This window comes from Melanerpes formicivorus, unplaced genomic scaffold (assembly GCF_026170545.1).
Source record: "Melanerpes formicivorus ecotype bairdi unplaced genomic scaffold, bMelFor1.0.p_v2 SCAF_54, whole genome shotgun sequence".
Taxonomy (NCBI): Eukaryota; Metazoa; Chordata; class Aves; order Piciformes; family Picidae; genus Melanerpes; species Melanerpes formicivorus.
This window is the reverse complement of record NW_027142406.1, coordinates 4,076,520-4,099,649: the sequence shown is the minus strand read 5'-3', so window position 1 is coordinate 4,099,649 and position 23,130 is coordinate 4,076,520. Positions and strand designations below refer to the sequence as shown.

The 23,130-nt window shown below is 47.9% G+C and overlaps 1 protein-coding gene across 1 annotated transcript in view; it reads right to left on the bottom strand.

Moving 5' to 3' along the window:
- The window catches only part of CAND1 (cullin associated and neddylation dissociated 1), a 38,481-nt gene extending 15,957 nt beyond the window's left edge, over positions 1-22,524 (bottom strand). The window contains exons 1-7 of the mRNA XM_068160953.1: positions 22,227-22,524; positions 14,753-14,896; positions 6,430-6,584; positions 3,077-3,200; positions 2,411-2,667; positions 2,196-2,301; positions 1,079-1,224 (exon numbers count right to left, since the gene is read on the bottom strand). Of these exons, the coding sequence (XP_068017054.1) occupies positions 1,079-1,224; positions 2,196-2,301; positions 2,411-2,667; positions 3,077-3,200; positions 6,430-6,584; positions 14,753-14,896; positions 22,227-22,294 (1,000 nt within the window). The 5' untranslated portion in view covers positions 22,295-22,524. The remainder of the gene's footprint in view (positions 1-1,078; positions 1,225-2,195; positions 2,302-2,410; positions 2,668-3,076; positions 3,201-6,429; positions 6,585-14,752; positions 14,897-22,226) is intronic.
- Positions 22,525-23,130: the final 606 nt, after the last annotated feature.

The window sequence follows — 23,130 nt, the reverse complement described above, 5'->3', positions numbered from 1 at the left end:
TCACTTCCACATGTGAGTTTTTCTAATGCTTACATGTGGCAAGGTATTTCCACCATGTTAACAGGAAATACCTTATGCCTCTCAGTCTACACTAATCCTTTATCCTGCAGAAAAATACTGAGCAGTTTGCAGTTTTCAAGCCACTCTGATTTTATGTATGAGGTAATAGAGTGGAAATCACTAAGAAGCTTTTCCCATGCTGAATACATTTTTGTCAGTTCAATAATTGATGTTCTTCTCACTTTAGCTGTATCATCCTATGATACATCCTAGCTGTATCAGCCTTTTTTCACCTCTCCAGTAGTCTAAAGTATTTGTCTTGTATTTTATGTTCGCTCTTGGAATTATTTATCTACAGGAACAACATCCTGTGCTTTTATTATAAGACGTGAGTTCATCAGGCATGTTTAAAACCAGTACCAAAAATGAGTACAAAAGTCTGCAACTCATTCAAATGCTGGCATGTGATAGCAGTACACCTCCCCTCACAGAGAACAGAATAGAACAGAATCATCGAACAGAACCGAACCAGGTTGGAAAAGACCTCAGAGATCATCAAGTCCAACCTATCACCCAACATCATCTCAGCAACTAAACCATGGCACCCAGCACCCCATAAGTCTCTTCCTAAACACCTCCAGTGATGGTGACTCCACCACCTCCCTGGGCAGCACATTCCAATGGCCAATCTCTCTTTCTGGGAAGAACTTCTTCCTAACATCCAGCCTAAACCTTCCATGGCACAGCTTGAGACTCTGTCCTCTTGTTCTGGTGCTGCTTGCCTGAGAGAAGAGACCAACCCCCACCTGCCTACAATCTCCCTTCAGGCAGCTGTAGAGAGCAATAAAGTCCGCCCTGAACTTCCTCTTCTCCAAGCTAAGCAACCCCAGCTCCCTCAGCCTCTCCTCACAGGGCTGTGCTCCAGACCCCTCCCCAGCTTTGTTGCCCTTCTCCGGACACCTTCCAGCAGCTCAACATCCTTCCTAAGCTGAGAGGCCCAGAACAAACACAGATCTTCTCAGGTTGACTACAGGCTTACGCATATTTCTTCTCCCTCAGATCAAAAAGAGAGTAGTACCTTGATCATCATCATCACCACCATCAGCATCCATAGCATTTTCATCCTCGTCTTCATCATCGTAATTGTAATTAGGATCATAGGTCAGGTATTTAAGACAGATATTTATAATAGTAGACACATGAGGATAAACTTCTTTAGGACATCTGTGGAAAGACAAAAATGCAAATCAGTGTCCAGTCTCTCTGAAGAATTAAAATATGTCTAAAAGACATCATGCCACAGGCTGTACTTTTGAGACACTAAACCACACCAGATACCATCAACGCATCCCTGTGAAGCACAGAAATTCAGAGAAGGTGGTCAGGAAGGGCAATGCTACTGTGCAACTGGATGTGCTGGAGTGAAAGAATGCAGAGGCCCCAGATACAGATTCATACAATTGTCAGGGTTGGAAGGGACCTCAAGGATCAGGCAGTTCCAATCCCCCTGCCATGGCAGGGACACCTCACACTACAGCAGGTTGCTCACAGCCACATCCAGTCTGATCTTAAAAGCCTCCAGGGATGAGGCTTCCACCACCTCCCTGGGCAATCTGTGCCCGGCTCTCACCACCCTCATGGAGAAGAACTTCTTCCTACATCCAAATGAATCTATTCACTTCTGGTTTTGCTCCATTGCCCCTAGTCCTACCACTGCCTGACACCCTCAAAATCCCTCCCCAGCTTTCTTTTAGCCCCCTTCAGATACTGCAAGGCCACAATTAGGTCTTCTCGGAGCCTTCTCTTCTCCAGACTGAACAACCCCAACTCCCTCAGTCTGTCCTCACAGCAGAGCAGCTCCAGCCCTCTGCTCATCCTCATGGTCCTTCTCTGGACACCTTCCAGCACCTCCAGATCCTTGCTGTAATAAGGGCTCCAGATGTGTTTGGACATCCACTTCTTTCCCATCACTACTGGATAAAAAAAATGCAATAGGATGCTTTCCCCCTCCCATCTGTCTACCTAACAATGGCACAGCAGAGTTTCTGAAGTGCAGACAAAACACACTGCTGAACAGTTAAGTTACAAAGCAGATTTACAGGAACAGTTCAAGCTCAAAGCACGCAGAAATATTTTGTACAGCACACTGTTAGATCTTAAGAAAGCCTGGAACAGGTAGCTCAGGAAGAACTTACCTCCTAACAAAGGATTCAAAGGCTTGAATGCAATACTCTCGTAGCTCATCATCATCTACATTACAAAACTTGACCACCAGAGGAATTATTTTCTCCAGATATTCACCTGGGAAGAGGAAAAAAAAAATTAGTAATTACTCTCATCTGCAAAAAAAAAACCCCAGCCCACAGCACAAAACAGTTCAAACTCCAGAGAATTGATATGTTTTTCTTACCTATTCTATGACCTGCTTGCCTACTGATAGCAGCAATACACTGTATATAGGTCCTAGTTGTTGACATGGAATCATTTTTAGACAGCTCTGTCAACAGATGTTCAATGAGGTCAACAAAAACCATATTGCCACAACTCATAACCAGGTGACCCAGAGCAATGATGGTTCTTTTCCTCACAGCAAGCCTGGGGCTAGTCAGCTGGGGGAGCAGACAGGTCAGAATTGAAGGGTGGAAGTTAACAAGCAGTCCTCCTTGCCTTAAAACAGACAAAACACAAACTCAAACCAATTGCATCTAGGTAACTTTGTTCACACAACTGTACAACAATTTCTTTCAATAGTCTCAAAACATCAGAAACATCCCCAATTAAGTCTTTGAAATTTAAGCTTTAGAACTTGTAAAAACAAGAAGTTAGTTTCAGACACACCCTCAAAGCCATAAGCATTAAAGCAAGCTTCAAATCACAGTTCTCAGGGGAGTACACAACGAAGTAATTGATCTATCGAACAACTTCTCTGCAATACATTCACCACTTCTTTTTTAACTTAAGCTTTACCTATACTTCAGACCTTGCCATATTATTTCCCACAACTTCAAGCAGTTTCAATCTGACATGGTCAGTATTAACCCTGCATTCAGCAGCGCTTGGGAGGAGGGAGGTTTACCTGCTCAACATGTCGGCCATGATATCCAGCGCCTCCAGCTGAACAGACACGTCCTCCTGCTTGGCTATAGCGCTAGTGAGACGCCCTGTGATCTTTTTGCAGACATTAGCTGCTAATGCAGAGCCTGCAAAGACAAGAGAACCTCAGCATTTTCCTAACCAAACTTCACCAAGAATCCAGTTTTCACATCAGAGAGATTTTGCCGTCTGTGATCATGGAAAGCGACCGGAGCTCACTAGCTTTTCCCACTCAGCGAAGCAAGCTTGAAGAGCCACTTTAGTTTGCTAATGTAACATGAGTTTTGTGCTGAAGCTGGAAGCTACCTATGTAGAAACACACTCAGGAGGGCTTCCTAATTGTCCCCTAAGGCACACAGAGACAGGACACTGCTTTTGGTTGGGCAAGATTCAAAAAGCAAAAGCCCAGACAAGTCAAGAGGATGATCAGAGGGCTGGAGCACCTCTCCTGTGAGGACCGACTGAGGGAGTTGGGGCTGTTCAGTCTGGAGAAGAGAAGGCTCCAAGGAGACCTAATTGTGGCTTTCCAGTATCTGAAGAGGGCTACAGGAAAGCTGGGGAGGGACTGTTTAGGGTGTCAGGGAGTGATAGGACTGGGGGGGATGGAGCAAAAATAGAAATGGGTAGACTCAGACTACATGGTAAGAAGAAGTTGTTCCCCATGAGGATGGTGAGAGCCTGGCACAGGTTGCCCAGGGAGGTGGTGGAAGCCTCATCCCTGGAGGTGTTTAAGGCCAGGCTGGATGTGGCTGTGAGCAACCTGCTGTAGTGTGAGGTGTCCCTGCCCGTGGCAGGGGGATTGGAACTGGATGACCCTTGAAGTCCCTTCCAACCCTAACAATTCTATGATTCTAAATGAAATCACTACAGGTAATAATAAAGGAGCAAACTAAAAGCTAAAGCAAAGGACAGGAGTAGCAAAGAACCAGAACATTGTACAGAACAGCTGGATAATGAAAAAATAAAGATTTTGCAGAAGCTACTTAAACACCTGAAATGCTACTGACATGTTTGAGAAAGGAGAAAACAAACAAAAACAAAATGCATACCCAAAGTACCTTAAACTTAGAGCAAAAACATCATTACCATAAGTCCACAGTTTCCCTTTCCTCCACTGTCTAACATTTTTTGGTGTTATCAGAATCACAGAATTGTTAGGGTTGGGAGGGACCTCAAGGATCAGCCAGTTCCAACCCCCCTGCCATGGGCAGGGACACCTCACACTACAGCAGGTTGCTCACAGCCACATCCAGCCTGGCCTTCAAAACCTCCAGAGATGAGGCTTCCCCCACCTCCCTGGGCAACCTGTGCCAGTTTCTCACCACCCTCATGGGAAACAACTTCTTCCTAAATGTCATTGTAGCACTCAATGGATAGTTCTCATCTTCATTTGCATGAAGTGAAATTAATGACATTCCAACCTGCCTTCAATCTTATTTATCTATTTCTATGGCTTACTCTTAACTCTATGACTAAAACTAAACACAAGTAGACAAATGTATTACTACAGAGGCTAAGAGGGGGAAAAACCAGAGACACAATGGTTGATTTGAGCTAAAGCAGTAACAGCTACACTCTTTTTGTATTAGCAATACTAATTATAGTGGAATATTTTGCTATATTTGTTTGAGCTTTACCTCCACCCCAGAACCTCCTTTTGTTTTGCTTAGGTAAACAGAAGAATAATCATAGTATCATAGGATCAGTCAGGGTTGGAAGGGACCACAAGGATCAGCTAGTTCCAACCCCCCTGCCATGGGAGCATAAGAGCCTACAGTTCTCAGCACTGGTAGGGAAAAGCAAGAATTACATTTGCAGTAGGCTTGCAATAAAGGATGCTAAAATCTCAGCTGGTTTCTCTTCATTTCATTTTTAACTGCATTTCCAAGGGCTTTTAATCACTTTTCTGTTCTCATTCATACAGTACAATATCTGAAAGTGCTTGAACCCAAAGAGAAAAAAAAGAAGAGGAGTACTGTCATTAAACTGTGAAGTCTTCATCATTATTCTCTCTTTTGCCTTCATTTCAAAGGGCAGGTAAGAATTTCAGTCCATTAACAGGTCAGAAGCACAAGCTGCCTTCCCCAACACTTAGCACAAACTGAGACAGGAAATCAGATCATACAAGAGAAATGTCCAAGTGATAATCAGCATCAGTCAGGGTTGTAAGGGACCACAAGAATCACCCAGTTCCAACCCCCCTGCCATGGGCAGGGACACCCCACACTACATCAGCCTGGCCAGAGTCTCATCCAGCCTGGGCTTAAACACCTCCAGGGATGGGGCCCCAACCACCTCCCTGGACAACCCATTCCAGGGCTTCACCACTCTCATGGGGAAGAACTTCCTCCCCACCTCCAGCTTCATTCCATTCCCCCTAGTCCTATCACTACCTGAGATCCTGAGAAGTCCCTCCCCAGCCTTCTTGTAGCCCCCTTCAGATACTGGAAGGCCACAATGAGGTCACCTCAGAGCCTTCTCTTCTCCAATCAATCCTAAAAGCATACTACCAATCAAAAGCAAGGTGAGAGTTACCTCTTACTACAGCCTAGGAATGTTCCACCAGGCAGTTATTACAATAGGAGCTTTTGAATAGAATAGAATACACTGGACTAGACTAAACCAGGTTGGAAGAGACCTTCAAGATCATACAGTCCAACCTATCATCCAACACCACCTAGTCAACTAACCCATGGCACCAAGCACCCCAGCAAGTCTCCTCCTGAACACCTCCAGTGATGGTGACTCCACCACCTCCCCAGGCAGCCCATTCCAATGGGCAATCACTCTTTCTGTGTAGAACTTCCTCCTAACCTCCAGCTTCAACCTCCCCTGGTGCAGCCTGAGACTGTGTCCTCTTGTTCTGGTGCTGGCTGCCTGGGAGAAGAGACCAACCTCTGCCTGTCTACATCCTCCCTTCAGGTAGTTGCAGAGAGCAATAAGGTCACCCCTGAGCCTCCTCTTCTCCAGGCTAAGCAACCCCAGCTCCCTCAGTCTCTCCCCATAGGGCTTGTGTTCCAAACCCCTCCCCAACTTTGTTGCCCTTTTCTTTGCACTCAATTTGCTATACCAAAGCTCATGTACTGCAAGTTAGGTTTTCACATGAATGCAATTCTTCAGTAAAAAAACAAACAAACAAACTTCTGACTGGACATTCAGTCAGAGAGGCAGCAACTACAAACAATTATCTGTGCTGCATGCTTTTTCCTCTGACAGAAATTAGTTCCAGTGTTAAATGAACTGAATTATTTCCCCTAAAGGACCCAGGATTTGCATGTTTTTTCACTTGCCAAGGGAATGGTAAAATTGAATGCTCTTGAGTACAAAAAGCCTTACCACTGGAAGCTGGGGGGAGTTCTCCAATCACAGTTTTAAGGCCAATGCTTGAAATGTCACGTAGCTGTTCCTTGTCTGAAAGCATGTTTGTACAGAGGGTATCTACAATGGTCTCCACTTGGTACTCCTTCACTTTACTCACCAAAGGACCAAGGCTGTATGGAGAGAAGAAAGTATTAAATCTGCAGACCTTAAAAACCTCCCTTTTTATCTCACTGTTTTGCAGTCACAGAATCACAGAAACAAGAAGCTTGGAAAAGACCTGAGAGATCATCCAGTCCAACCTATCACCCAGCACCTCATAAGTAACTAAACCATGGCTCCAAGTGCCACATCCAATCCCTTTTTTAACACCTCCAGGGACAGTGACCCCACTGCTGTGTGGGCAGCACATTCCAATGGCCAATCTCTCTGGCTGGAAAAAACTTTCTCCTCACCTCCAGACTAAACCTCCCCTGGCACAGCTTCAGAGAGACGAGACCAACCTCTGCCTGTCTACAACCTCCCTTCAGGGAGTTGTAGAGAGCAAGAAGGTCTCCCCTGAGCTTCCTCCTCTCCAGGCTAAGCAACCCCAGCTCCCTCAGCCTCTCCTCACAGGGCTGTGTTCCAGACCCCTCCCCAGCTTAGTTGCCCTTCCCTGGACACCTTCCAGCATCTCAACATCTTTCCTAAACTGAGGGGCCCAGAACTGGACACAGGACTCAAGGTGTGGCCTAACCAGTGCTGAGTACAGGGCAGAATGACCTCCCTGCTCCTGCTGGCCACACTGTTCCTGATATAGGCCAGGATGCCATTGGCCTTCTTGGCCACATATAAGCCAATGGGACCCTGGGGTGCATCCAGAGGAGTGTGTCCAGCAGATCCAGGGAGGTTCTCCTCCCCCTCTACTCTGCCCTGGTAAGGCCCCTCCTGGAATACTGCATCCAAGTTCTGGGCTCTCCTGCTCAAGAGGGACAGGGATCTGCTAGGGACAATCTGATCAAGAGTTTGAGCCAGTTCCAAGGTTCCACTAAATTTGTGCTGAGAGGTTTCAAGTGCTGAACTAAGAGGCCATGTCTCCCAGTGCAACTGACAGAGCCAAGCATTACAGCTCAGACACCATGGATGTTTCTGTGGCTTAGCAAGAGAGGGTCCAGCATTACAGCTCAGACACCATGGATGTTTCTGTGGCTTAGCAAGAGAGGGTCCAGCATTACAGCTCAGACACCATGGATATCATTATGGAATGCCCAACAGAAAAGGCAGCAAGGAAGATGTGCAAATGAGATTTCTATGTAGAATGCAATAGTAACCCCCCAATGCCACCAATTCAGGCCAATTGCCATTTCCTCCCTTTGCAGAGTAGTTTACAGAGATATATAAACATCTATGTTTAAATCTACAAACCCCACCTGTGGTGCAACATGTCTAGAAGACTGTGGTGGGCTGCAGCACACAGATGATGCCAAGAGAACTGTTAAATGAGACACTGACTGGTCTCTGGAGAAAGGCTTAAAAGGAAGCCCTTTAAGTGCATAGAAACAAAGACATAATGGCATGGTTTTTCACCTGCCACAGCAGATACACCTGCTGCTTGCAGAAATGAACAGCCCTGACAGAACAAGCTTTGTAAAGGCAGACAAACCTTGGGCCCTACCCTGACACTGCCCTTTCAGCTGGGAAAAAGGCATTCTACTGGAATTTGTAGGTTCCATCAAACCACCTCCACAGATACTAAGAGCTCCTGGATTTTCCAGGACAATATCCACACTCTAATCTTATTAAATTAATACTGCAACCCTATTAAAACAACTTCTGGACACTAATACTGGCAAAGACCAGACAGGCAAACTCCTGATCTATTTGTACACAAGGACCTGCCAATACACAGTTATTACCAACAATTAGCTAATTGTCTCCCAGACTCAAGCCATCCCTGACTGCACTCCTGAAACTTGAAAGCATCTGTCCTGCTGCTCAGAAAAGCTCACAGCTTCCTCTACAACTCAGTTTCACTCTTCAGACAACCTTTCACTTGACAGTGTTTCATCATCCAATGTGCACTTGCAGCCCAGAAAGCAAATCACATCCTGGGCTGCAGCAAGAGAAGCAGAGCCAGCAGGGCCAGGGAGGTGATTCTCCCCCTCTGCTCTACTCTGGTGAGACCACAGCTGGAGCACAGTGTCAGGTCTGGAGCCTCTGTTACAAGAAAGATCTGGTGGTGCTGGAAGGTGTCCAGAGAGGGCCATGAAGATGATCAGAGGGCTGGAGCTGCTCTCCTATGATGACAGACTGAGAAAGTTGGGGTTGTTCAGTTTGGAGAAGAGAAGACTCTGAGGAGACCTAATTGTGGCCTTTGTGTATCTGAAGGGGGCTACAAGAAAGCAGGGGAGGAACTTTTGAGGGTGTCAGGGAGTGATAGGACTGGGGGGAATGGAAGAAAAAACTAGAAATGGGGAGATTGAGATTGGATGTTAGGAAGAAGTTGTTCCCCATGAGGGTGGTGAGAGCCTGGCACAGGTTGCCCAGGGAGGTGGTGGAAGCCTCATCCCTGGAGGTTTTGAAGGCCAGGCTGGATGTGGCTGTGAGCAACCTGCTGTAGTGTGAGGTGTCCCTGCCCATGGCAGGGGCTTGGAACTGGCTGATCCTTGAGGTCCCTTCCAACCCTGACAATTCTATGACACCATCCTTTTATACATCAGCCCTGACCAGAAGCAGACCTTCACTAAAACAGTTGTTCCATATGTGAAAACCTCTCAAATAATGACAAGCACTTCTTCACTAAAACCTCAACTAGCAAACACCTGCCACATCCTTCTGATGTAAACAGGTTTGTTTTTCAGCTGTAACTAAAATAATCCCAGCAAAGACTGATCAGTTAAATCCTCCTCAGTTCAGTAGAGGAACCACTTTTTTGCTGATGCTCTAGAGATGACCAAGCCACTGAAATGAGGAAGTCATTCACACAGCTGCTTGAAATTACAGTTTCTAGAAAGTGCTAAATCAGATTTGACTTGAATTAGTGTCTTCAGCCCTATTTATTCAGCCTGCTGATTCAATAAAGCTGACATATGAATTGTGAAGCAAACCTTACAAAAAGATTGCCTCAAGCTTTGCTGGCCCTTAAAATAAATCAGTAAATATCAAGTGCAGACCTTACTTTCAGCCTCAGATTACAAACTAAGCTTATCAGAAGCTGAAAAGGAACTATAACCTTATTTCCTATAATCAGTTGTGAATACAAAGCTTTTGCATTTAAGCACACTTTAGACCCTTGAAAGCAGTTTCAGGTGTTTGATCTCTCCTTTCATCTGTGTCCTTTCACTAGCCAAAACTTTTTGTCCAGTCATTCAGCTGCCTGTAAACACTGACTATAACACAACATCTCCTTTAGGTCTCATACATTAGAAAACAAAGATAGTGTAGCTCCCTGTTAGGAAGAGGGACACCAACTCACAGAATTGTTAGGGTTGGAATAGACCTCAAGGATCAACCAGTTCCAACCCCCCTGCCACAGGCAGGGACACCTCACACTACAGCAGGTTGCTCACAGCCACATCCAGCCCGGCTGCAAAAACCTCCAGGCATGAGGCTTCCACCACCTCCCTGGGCAGCCTGTGCCAGTCTCTCACCACCCTCATGGGGAACTTCTTCCTAACATCCAATTTGAATCTACCCAGTTTTAGTTTTGTTCCATTCCCCCCAGTCCTATCACTCCCTGACACCCTAAAAAGTCCCTCCTCAGCTTTCTTGTAGCCCACTTCAGATACCAGAAGGCCACAATTAGGTCTCCTCAGAGCCTTCTCCTCTCCAGACTGAACAACCCCAGCTCCCTCAGTCTGCCCATCATCAGTGATACTCTAAAACTACCATACTTTAATGGCTAACCAATGAGCACATTTGATTACAAGGAAGAGTTAAAATTCCTAAATGGGGAGAAGAAAAAAACTGGTGATTCAAATCCCCAGGCCAGGATGACGTGCAGCAAGTCTATTACCACAGCATCCAAAACACTGTAAAGCTGCTGAACTGGATCAGCCACACAACCACCAGTATGTGCATCATCCTGCCCATACTAATGGCTCAAGCTCACAGCATAAGGCAGGGTTTCCTATATTGACCTGCTGTCCAGAGAAGTCACACTCATAAAGGCAGAGAAGCTGCACAGAATTGACCAGGTTGGAAGAGACTGCCAAGATCATCAAGTCCAACTGATTACCCAACCCCAACTAATCAACTAGACCATGGCACTAAGTGTCTCACCAGCCTCATGGGAAAGAACTTCTTCCTAACATCCAATCTCAATCTACCCATTTCTAGTTTTTTTTTCCATTCCCCCCAGTCCTATCACTCCCTGACACCCTCAAAAGTCCCTCCCCAGCTTTCCTGTAGCCCCCTTCAGATACTGCAAGGCCACAAGAAGGTCTCCTTGGAGCCTTTTCTTCTCCAGACTGAACAGTCCCAACTCCCTCAGTCTGTCCTCATAGCAGAGCAGCTCCAGCCCTCTGCTCATCCTCGTGGCCCTTATCTGGACACCTTCCAGCACCTCCAGATCCTTCCTGTAATAGAGGCTCCAGAACTAGACACAGTGCTCCAGGTGTGGTCTCACAAGAGCACTGCAGAGAGGGAGAATCACCTCCCTGGCCCTGCTGGCTCTGCTTCTCTTGCTGAAGCCCAGGCTCTGCTTGGCTTTCTGGGCTGCAAGTGCTCACTGCTGGCTCCTGTTGAGCTTCTCATCCCCCAGCACCCCCAAGTCCTTTTCTTCAGGGCTGCTCTCAAGCCAGTCCCTGCCCAGCCTATATCAGTGCTTGGGATTACCCCAACCCAGATGCAGGACCTTGCACTTGGTCCTGTTGAACCCCATGAGGTTGTCATGGGCCCACACTGATCTACCTGAACAGGAAGCTTCCCAAACAAGCTGCAAATCTTTTCTTCCTTTCTCCCAGAAAAGTGTCTCTCAAATACAGATTCAAAGGTACACAAGCTTGCCTGAAATCCTTATTCTGAGGAAGGGAATCTATACTTAAATGATCTTCAAGGAACAGTCTAATGAAAGTTCCTGTTGTAAAGTCTCTAAGTTCAGCAGAGTATTGAAATTAATAAAGATCACAGAAGCACAGACTGGTAAGAGTTGGCAGTCACCTCTGGAGATCTAGTCCAAACCCACTGCTAGATATTTAAACATAGACTATGCCTCCCTCAAATAAACATCCTAGCCAATCTGTAACAGAAACACACAAGTAAAGAATGGCAACACAAAATATTTTAAACCCACAAAAAGCCAAGGAACATAGGCTGTCTGAGATTAACCTTCCAATGAATTGGGCTTACACTCAGTAAGGTAGTAGAAGACTTCAAATCACAGCTTGAACTGTCTCGGAAACACTACAGCTTGATAGCGTTCAACCTCTCCCATCCTTCATCCCCAACACTGTTTCTACAAATGCTTGCCTGATTGCAGGAGGAGAGCACAAAGCTAGAACAAGATTTAAGTCCCCAAACCAGTCTACAACAAAATCAGATAAGCAGCAGTGCAAGAAAAGAGACAAGGTGGGCAAGAATAGAGCAGCAGCAGCAGCATTAGCTTAGACTGGCTTAAAACTGGCAGGGAACAATACCATGAGCATAAGCTGCCTTAAAAAGAGAAGAGGCCTTCAGTGTGGCTTTTTTTGGCCTTCAAAGCCTATCTGCAAGTGGAAGTGGCTGTAATACCAAAAACACCCCCTGATACATTCAGGAATGAGTACATTCAGGATGCATGTTCACCACCTACCTGAAAACTTTTTCCCTGTGTTTCTTGTCCCCTTTACAGTAAATCTAACACTTTTTCTTGAGCAGTATTTGGATTTCTCAATCAGAGCCCAAAATTGGAATAAATCCTCTTATTTTTATGAAGTCAAGCAATATTTTATCAGCATGCCAAAGTAACCTTTAAACAAGGAATGGCTAATAAGGAAAAGAACAGGACATGCACACAGCCACATCTATTTTCTCGTCCTCTTCCCTTTGCAGTTTCTCTTTCTGGTCTAAAAGTAGTACTTCAGGTGCAAAATCCTAACACTGCCATTAAAGATCTTCAGATAACCTGAGGCTGTGCACCAATATAAACCAGCTTTGGTGTGCATATGAAAGATCAATACTGTGTGTACACTGCAACATAACTGTTCCAGAAAGTGCTTCACACAAAGTGTGAAGGGAAAGTGTTGCACACAAAGACAATTCTAAGCCTCAGCCAAGTTTCATGACCTATTCTTCCAACTGAGTACAAGCCATCTGTTTCAGAGCCACAGAATTTGAGCTGTTCCAAAAGGAATTTAGACCTTTCAGAAGTGTGAATTAAAAAGAAACTTAGCATTTTGTGTTGTTAATAAAAGCATTTCTAACCCTGCAAGCCTGGTGAGAGCAGTGGAAAAGCAGTGACAATTACTATACTGCCAATACTAAACTTGAGCATGAAACTCACTGTTCCTACTGAAGTTTCTTTCTCTGTGCAAGGTTTCTGGTTGCCACCACTTAAAATACTTCAGAAGTTGGAAGCAGCACTGCTTCTAAGTGCACAAGCAGATGTATGCCCAGGCTATAATTTTCTGCTTTGCTAGTCAGATAGGGCAAACTGTAAAGAATGACAAGCTGAAACCTACTAACTCAGCTAATCTCACTGAGAAGCTTCTCTTCCAAGCTGTCCCAAGCTCTTGGGTAGCAAGTTTACTTCAGTCCATTCCTCATGGAACACAGGTAGCACAGATGGAATATTAAACAAAAAAACTAAGCTCATGAAGAAGAAACATTCCCAGGAACACTAGAAGATTTTTAACAGAGAGGCTCCTCTTAAAGGCACAAAAAAGTCAGAAGGGTCAAGAACAAAAGGAAAGTCATAATAAACATAGCACCTCTTCAAAGGGTGCTCTGGAAAAGCCACATGTGAAGTCAAATAAAGTCAGGGATAGACACCACTGAAGCAACAGATGTCTGAAATGCAAGTCACTGCACTTGACCCCATAAAACATTTACAGTTCCTCTGAAGCATGTAAAACCATTGACAACAGTATTCTGAATGCTAGTTGAGAGGCAAGTTCCATGTTTGATAACCAAGGCCACATATTTACATCTCCTATTTTCATCTCTGCTTGTAAACTGCTCCAATACTATAATTCTTTCCCTACACATCACCTACCCTCTCACAGTGAACCATAAATGTGGCAACCACCAGTGAATGATGTTCTTTTAAATTGAGCACTCAAGCACTATCACAGAAGAGTATAATCCATATACCTTCAGCCAGGACTGCATGTGCTGTTTCTCACCTGAAACCCCAAATGTTAACCTGTAGTATCAGCAAAAGACAGGCAGGCAACCTGTATGTAGAAGGCTTCCTCTGTGGACATCACTGCAATCATCATTTTCACAGTATCACAGTATCACTCAGGTTGGAAAGGACCTTGAGGATCATCAAGTCCAACCTATCAACACAGACCCCATGACTAGACCATGGCACCAAGTGCCACGTCCAATCTCCCCTTGAACACCTCCAGGGGTGGTGACTCCACCACCTCCCTGGGCAACCCGTTCCAATGACGAATGACTCGCTCGGTGAAGAACTTCCTCCTCACCTCGAGTCTAAACCTCCCCTGGCACAGCTTGAGACTGTGTCCTCTTGTTCTGGTGCTGGTTGCCTGGGAGAAGAGACCAACCCCTTCCCGGCCACAACCACCCCTCAGGTAGTTGTAGAGGGCAATGAGGTCTCCCCTGAGCCTCCTCTTCTCCAGGCTAAACAACCCCAGCTCCCTCACCCTCTCCTCACAGGGCTGTGTTCAAGGCCTCTCCTCAGCCTTGTTGCCCTTCTCTGGACACCTTCAAGTGTTTCGATGTCCTTCTTAAACTGAGGGGCCCAGAACTGGACACAGGACTCAAGGTGAGGCCTAACCAATGCAGAGTACAGGGGCACAATGACTTCCTGCTCCTGCTGGCCACACTGTTCCTAATGCAGGCCAGGATGCCATTGGCCTTCTTGGCCACCTGGGCACACTGCTGGCTCATGTTCAGGTGGCTGTCGATCAGCACCCCCAGGTCCCTCTCTGTTTGGGAGCTCTCCAGCCACTCCAACCCCAGCCTGTAACTCTGCTTGTGGTTGTTGTGGCCAAAGTACAGCACTCAGCACTTGGACTTGTTGAATGCCATCCCATTGGCCTCTGCCCATCTGTCCAGTCGGTCGAGGTCCCTCTGCAGAGCCTTTCTACCCTCTGACTAACATCTGCTCCTATCTGCACAGCAGCAGCTCCTTCAAAGTGCTCTATGTTGTTCAGGCATTAAACAACCCTTTACACCATATAAAAAGGATACCTACCATTTCACAGCTAGGTTTTGCACCTCACCATTTTTGTCTTCCAGTAATTTCAGGATCATCTTCACCACCTTTCTTTCACTGTCATCATCCAGCTTGATAGAATCTTTCTGTAGCTCTGTCATCAAGTCATTAGTAGCCATAAACCTGACAAGAGAAAGTCAGAGAGTTATTGCTAAAAGGACTGAGGTGAACCAAAGGGCTCAGGATTTGAGATTCTCAGTTTCCAGCATTTTTAATCAAACAAATCACATTTAGAGTTGGATTATTGGCACTTGCTTTGCAATGTAAGCAGCACTTATTTTAGTTGCAGAGTGAAAATGAGAGGGGGGAGGGGGAAGTATTTAATTTTAGTTAGGTCATCATCTTTTCCTGATAAGAACAGCTACCTATTTCACTTCATCTGTTTACAGTATATGCCAAATTATCTCCACAAAGAATACAGAATTAACCAGGTTGGAAAAGACCTCTGAGATCATCAAGTCCAACCTATCACCCAACACTACCTAATCAATTCAACCATGGCACCAAGTGCCTCATCCAGTCTCCTCTTGAACACCTCCAGAGATGGTGACTCCACCATTCAGTCCCAGAAGAGAGGACTCTCTACTAGAGATTGGGTTGACTTTTTCCAGAGAGATCAGAAATCCTGCACTGCAATGACAGACCTCAAAGATCTTAATTTGCACACATCCATTAAAGCTTGAATGGAGTTTATGACCCAGTAGCTTTGCAGAGTCCATTCAATTTGAGCCCTGAAAAACACAAAGAATCCAATGATGCCTGGAGTGTAGCTGATACCACTGTCCCATTGTGAGGCTCTGGGGAGGCCACACCTGGAGTATTGTGTCCAGTTTGGGGCACCTCAATCCAAGAGAGATGTGGAGGTGCTGGAGCCAGGGCAGAGGAGGGCAAGGAAGCTGGGAAGGGCCTGGAGAAGAAATCTGATGAAGAGCAACTGAAGGAGCTGGGGATGGTTAGTGTGAAAGAGAGGAGGCTGAGGGGAGACCTCCTGGCTCTCTACAGCTACCTGCAAGGAGGTTGTGGAGAGGTTGGTGCTGGTCTCTGCTCCCAGGTCATTAGTGACAGAACAAGAGGGAATGGCCTCAAGCTGCCACTGGGGAAGTTCAGACTGGACATTGGGAAAGCTTTTTTCAGGGCAAGAGTGGTCAGGGATTGGAATGTGCTGCCACTTTCCCAGATTCTAAGGAGTCTGTTGATTACATATACTGATGTTATTAAAAAAGGCTTTTTTATTTAAGGCTCTTAAAAAATCCCAAATTATCTCCACTCTGAGTTTATTTTATAACTACTCCTAAGTGAGAAGAAAAATGAGTGGGTTCCAAGCATTTTCCAACAGAACTCACCCAAGTCAAACCTCAATGAAGGGAGAAATAAAAGCAAAGCTGGTTTATGTGTTTTTCATTGTCTTGCCCTGTACAGGCTAGTTTGTTTATAGTCTAGACAATGGCCAATCACATTTACTCAGCCATCAATTTGGGGTGCCACATTAAAGACCAGAATTCATTACTGAGAGATCAAGCAAATTCATTAATGAAGAGCACTGTCATACCCACCCATGTAAGAACATACTGAGAAGTTACTTTGCAAATCTATTGCTTTTATGCCTTTGGTTTCTTTTCCTTCTGAAGTCAGTGTTCCAATCTGTTCTTTTGTAAGTACCCTCTCTCCTCAGAAGTTAACACACAGTTATGAATCCCATGGGCTTCAGCATCAATCCCAACCCCCATTCAAAGCCTCAGACAAAGATGGTTTGCAATCAAACAGTTAAAGTTGACAGCTGGACTTCAGGCACAACAGCCTCAACAGCCATCACTCAAGCTCAGGGCAGACTTGGGAGGTTTTCTCTGCAGCCTGACCTGCTGGATATTCTGCAGAATCTTAATATGCAGCATAAGTGCCAGATGCTGACCCTGACATAAAGGACCTTTACTTGTCCTGGCTTTTAATATAGTCTGTCCCAAGGTGTTTCGAAGATAAGACCCCACACATTTTTCATTCACTTCAGCAGTGCCACTGAGGCAAACCTGTAATCTGACAGGAACCAGATGGGCTCATGAACAGATGATCAACGTGAATGGCATCAGCATGCCAAGGAAAAAGGTTATTTGAGAAGTAAAGGTCATGGACCTCCAAAGGCCATCTAGTCCAACCCCCTCTGCAGTCAGCAGGGACATCCTCCACTAGAGCAGGCTGCCCACAGCCTCACCTTGAATATCTCCAGGGATGGGGGCCCAACCACCTCCCTCAGCAACCTGTTCCAGGGTGCCACCACCCTCATGGTAAAGAACTTGCTCCTCACATCCAATCTAAATGTGCTCTGCTCTAGTTTGAAGCCACTGTCCCTCGTCCTGTCACTGCAGGTCTTGGCAAACAGTCTCTCTCCCTCTCTTTTTGTAGCCCCCTTCAGGCTGCTGTTAGGTCTCCCTGGAGCCTCGTGTTTCCAGGCTGAACACCTCCAGTTCCCTCAGCCTCTTTGTAGCAGAGGTGCTCCAATCCCCTGATCATTTTCATGGCTGAATATTCAAAACCAGTCTCCATGTTACTACTACATTGACACCCTCTCCTGGAATCTGAATAGTCTCCCCTCACTTTCTTGGTCAACAGCTCCCACTGTAGCCTCAAGAGTTCACATGCATTGTGAACTCAGCTTGTGACAAGTTCCTAAACCAAGCAGAGCTTGCACATGCTCAGTGCATGAGCAGCTTCAGCACCCAACTACAACTGGTGGACTCCTCCATTAAAAAAACAACCACCAACAATGGTGTAGGCAGGCCTGGCAACTGTATTTCAGACTAGCTGGTATTTAGAAACATGGGCTGTAGCAGTCCAGGTGTGGCTAGCAGTCACAACTGCTTCCTCCTCAGGCACGGCAAACCTAACCTGGTACAGAGCAGCAACGTGTCAGCAGAGAATAGAATAGAATAGAATAGAATAGAATAGACCAGACCAGACCAGACCAGACCACACCACACCACACCACACCACACCAGGTTGGAAGAGACTTTCAAGATCATCGTGTCCTACCTATCATCCAACACCATCTAATCAACTAACCCATGGCACCAAGCACCCCATCAAGTCTCCTCCTGAACACCTCCAGTGATGGTGACTCCACCACCTCCCTGGGCAGCCCATTCCAATGGGCAATCTCTCTCTCTGTGTAGAACTTCTTCCGAACTTCTAGCCTAAACCTCCCCTGGTGCAGCCTGAGACTGTGTCCTCTTGCTCTGGTGCTGGCTGCCTGGGAGAAAGGACCAACCTCTGCCTGTCTACAACCTCCCTCCAGGTAGTTATAGAGAGCAAGAAGGTCTCCCCTGAGCCTCCTCTTCTCCAGGCTAAGTAACCCCAGCTCCCTCAGCCTCTCCTCACAGGGCTGTGTTCCAAGCCCCTCACCAACTTTGTTGCCCTTCTCTGGACACATTCCAGCAAGTCAACCTCCTTCCTAAACTGAGGAGCCCAGAACTGGACACAGGACTCAAGGTGTGGCCTAACCAGTGCAGTGTACAGGGGCAGAATGACCTCCCTGCTCCTGCTGGCCACACTGTTCCTGATGCAGGCCAGGATGCCACTGGCCCTCCTGGCTGCCTGGGCACACTGCAGGCTCATGTTCAGCCTACCATCAACCAGCACCCCCAGGTCCCTCTCTGCCTGGCTGCTCTCCAGCCACTCTGACCCCAGCCTGTAGCACTGCATGGGGTTGCTGTGGCCAACGTGCAGAACCCAGCACTTGGATGTGTTCAATCGAGTAGTCATTCTCCTCCAGCAGGGAGTCTGCTTCTCCCACTGCCATACAGCAAGGTGACACCTTACAGTGGTGCCCATTTTAGAATGTAAGTCTGAGTTTCTGGACAACTAACCCCCCAACCATGAAGTCAGTTTAGCCAAAAAGAAAAAGGGAGGATTAAATTTTCCAGTGAACTGTGGTTAACGCTCAGCTCCCTGCCACCAACAGGTTAACTACACTCTCCCTCTTCAAACATGCCTCAGAATAAATGCACTGACAACTACTAGTGCTAAATCCCATTTCCTCCATTGTGCAAATCTGTGATACACCTCAGGTTTCACAACACCATGGTGTGGTGTGACAAACTGTTTGTAAAGGCCATCACTCATTTTGAATGCTTGTAAAGAGTAGATTTTAATCCACAGGTTTTATTGGGTTGTTTTTTTGTTTTATAGTTGAGAATGTTGAAGTTGTGCAAAGCTCCTTGAAAAAGTAATTAGAATAGAATAGAATTAACCAGGTTGGAAAAGACCTCAGAGATCATCCAGTCCACCCTATTACCCAACACCATCTCACCAAGTAAACCATAGCACCCAGTGCCCCATTCAGTCTCTTCCTGAACACCTCCAGTGATGGTGACTCCACCACCTCCCAGGGCAGCACATTCCAATGGCCAATCTCTCTTTCTAGGAAGAATTTCTTCCTAACATCCAGCCTAAACCTCCCCTGGCACAGCTTGAGACTGTGTCCTCTTGTTCTGGTGCTGGTTGCCTGGGAGAAGAGACCAACCCCCACCTGGCTACAACCTCCCTTCAGGGAGTTGTAGAGAGCAAGAAGGTCTCCCCTGAGCCTCCTCTTCTCCAGGCTAAGCAACCCCAGCTCCCTCAGCCTCTCCTCACAGGGCTGTGCTCCAGACCCCTCCCCAGCTTTGTTGCCCTTCTCTGGACACCTTCCAGCAGCTCAACATCTTTCCTAAACTGAGGAGCCCAGAACTGGGCACAGGACTCAAGGTGTGGCCTAACCAGTGCTGATCACAGGGCAGAATGACTTCCCTGCTCCTGCTGGCCACACTGTTCCTGATGCAGGCCAGGATGCCACTGAATTTCTAACTTGTGCTCTCCTAAGGCAAATACAAACCAAGTTTTAGGCACATGCAGTTGAGGATTACAAAAAAAGTCCTTCTTACACCCACCTTTGGCTCCTTTTATACTGAAAGTTTTAAACTCATCAAAAACCAGTATTTTGTTGCAAATCCCACTGGATTGTTTTGTAAATCATCCTCCCCTTAAACACAAAACAGAACAGCTCCCTCAATCACAGGCACAAATTAGCATGATAAAAGTATCAAAGATCTGCAGTGACCTTTAAGGATAAAAGTTGGCTGAATCTGGTTTTACTGCAATTGAAGTAAATCAGGCAATTTGAGGCTGCTGTCTTAGGCTACTCAGTAACCTTCCTACTCCGACGTGACCTAATTGTGGCCTTCCAGTATCTGAAGGGGGCCTACAGGAAGGCTGGAGAGGGACTTCTCAGGATCTCAGGTAGTGATAGGACTAGGGGGAATGGAATGAAGCTGGAGGTGGGGAGATTCAGGCTAGATGTGAGGAGAAGTTCTTCCCCATGAGAGTGGTGAAACCCTGGAATGGGTTGTCCAGGGAGGTGGCTGGGGCCCTGTCCCTGGAGGTGTTTAAGCCCAGGCTGGCTGAGGCTCTGGCCAGCCTGATCTAGTGTGAGGTGTCCCTGCCCATGGCAGGGGGGTTGGAACTAGCTGATCTTTGTGGTCCCTTCCAACCCTGACTGATACTATGACACTATGAATTTTAATCTAGATTCTCCAAGTACTACCATGACAGTAAAATCTGAAGGGAAAAACCACCATCACACTAGTGTCCAGTGCTACAAGTCTGTCAAAACCCAACTCTAGTGTTATTTAATCACAGGATCAGATTAAGGGAGCCCAAGCAGTCTCAGAGTGAACATGTAAGATACACAAATACTAGTTTCTGTACTCCTGTGAAATGTCAAACTACAGTTACGAAGTTCAGACAGAAAGAGTTTCATAAAACACTTTCATTTATAGGACTACAGGGTATTAGGGGTTGGAAGGGACCTCTGAAGATCATCAAGTCCACTGCCAGAGCAGGACCATAGAATCCAGCACAGGTCACACAGGAACACATCCAGACAGGGCTGGAGAGGCTCCAGAGAAGGAGACTCCACAACCTCTCTGGGCAGCCTGTTCCAGTGCTCTGGGACCCTCACAGTGAAGAAGTTCCTCCTCCTGTTGAGGTGGAACCTCCTGGGCTGGAGTTTCCATCCATTCCCCTTGTCCTGTCGCAGGGTGCAACTGAACAGAGCCTGTCCCCTCCTTCTTGACCCTCAAATATTTATAGATATTTATTAAATCCCCTCTTTAATTTAATTGGAAGATATACTGAACTAACTTCACACCAGGAACATTTGTCTTCTCAACACAGTTGCTCAGATATCACCTCAGGAAGTGTTTTAGGTCATATATTTGATGGAGTGTCTTGAAAGAAAATCATCACATTTGGTTTTCTTTTAGATTTTAACACATTAACAAGAAACTTGTTTGGTTGCCAACAACTTCTTTAACTATAAGCCAAGCACTGTAATGCTGCAGCAAAGCAACAAATCCCCACTTTATTTCATGCCTATTCCCTTGTCTGTATTCATGCAGCCTCTTTGACATAAAGAGGCTTCAAAATGTGGATTCCTGTTTGCATAAAATAGAAATAAATGTAATTCCTCTTAATCTAACGTTTTTAGTCATCTCTGCTGTTTCACAACAGCTTGTTTACACCATTTGAGAGGCTCGGGTATCTGCATTTCATCTGCTGTTAATTTATTGCAGAGCAAGCAAACGATCCAGTGCTCTTGTGGCAGATCTTAGGCTCTAAATGACATCTATCAGTGCTGTCCCCATAACACTTAGTTGGGCTTCTCTCTCTGGCAGCGTTACTGAGCTCTGAGAGGTGCACAAAGCCCCTCCGTCTACAAGATGCAGCATCCGGGAAGCATGTGACCTTAGGACGTTCAAGCCCACGGTGCTGAGTGGCCCTCCCCGCTCCTATCCGCCGATGCACATCATTCGTGTCTTTCGAGACGGGGGAAGGACCCAAGGGAGGTCATCTCGCCCAACCTCCGGTACTTAAAGCAGATTCGGCGACAGCTGGTTGCTCCGGGCTTCACCCATCTGCGAGGGCTCAGATTCGAACTCTTGACCTCCTCCTTCGCCTATCCCCGAGAACACCAGCAAAACTGATGACCGCTTAGCATCTGCCGGCTGCCTGGCATCTCTGCCCGCAACGTGTGGAGGCCGCAGCTTCTCGCGAGCTGCCGTGCCCCGACCTTCACGGGCAAGGAGAAGAGGCGACCCTCTCCCGGCAGCTTTCTGCCCAGGGGAGCAGCAGATCCGCGCCCAGCCCCGCTGGGGGGGCCGGGGAGGGTGACTCCTTACTCACCACGAGAGGCGGCGAGGCGGGAGCAGCCCCGGCTGGCGGCGCCGGGCCCTGCAGGCCTCCCCGCCGCCGAGCACCTGCCGCCGCCCTGACAGCGGCGGCGCCAGGCCTGGGGCCGGCGCGGAGGCGGCCGTGGGGGCAGGGCGGCGCGGGGCCTGCGGGCGCGAGCCCGGCGGGAGCGGCGAGGCGGGGGCGGGGCGGGCGCAGGAGGGCGCGGGGGAGGGGGCGCGGCGGCGGCGGGTCCCACCTGAAGTCCTTGTCGCTGGATGTCATTTTCTCCAGCAGGTTGGAGATGTGGTACGAGGCGCTCGCCATGTTGATGCACCCGGCCGGGGGAGTAGGGAGAGGAGAGCAGAAGGAGGCAGCGTCTTCCTGGCCTTGCCGGCTCCACTTCGCCCGGTGCTGGGGACGACGCTCGGCGGGGCCAGTCGGAGCCGGAGCCGGAGCCGGGGCCGGGGCCGAGCCGGCGGCGAAGGCGAGGGCGGCGGGGGCGGGCAGGCGGGCGCTCCGCCGCCTCCTGCGGCTGCGGCTGCGGCTGACACGGCGGGAGGGGCGTGGAAGGGAACGAGCGGCCGCTCGCGCTCAGCGCCAGGTCAAAGGTCGCGTGGGGCCCCCTCGCACTGCCGGCGCCCCTGATTGGCCTTGCGAGCGGGCGGGAGGTGCGCGCAGTCGTGTGACGCCAGATCGTACGTGGCGCAGAGCGTGCGCGGGAAGTTCGGGACGCCGTCGGAGAGCGGTGGGAGGGGAGAGGGCGGAGAAGCTGGCGGGGACTACGCTTCCCGGCGTGCATCGCGCCCACGTCGCGCCCAGAGCTATTGGCGGTGCGGCTCGGGACGTGTAGTTTGAGGGGACGGCAGGGCCGCGGCGGCGCGGTGCAGGCTGGGAGGCACTCGGGTGGCAGGCTGGCGCTGTGGCGTCTTGGAGGCCGAGGTTCGGCGGCGTGCGGCTCGCCTTGAGGTAGAGCCCTCTGAAACACTGTTGAGAATGCACTTCTCCTCCAGCAGGAATGCTGAGGGATGATAAGCGTTCACCAGAGCTCTGACTCCCTCTCCGCGCTCTGCACGGGACGTTACAAACGCACACGGCGTACCCTGGGGTTCCAGGCTGCAGCCTGTGGTCCAGGCCCCCCCATAGGTGCGCGGTGGCTCACA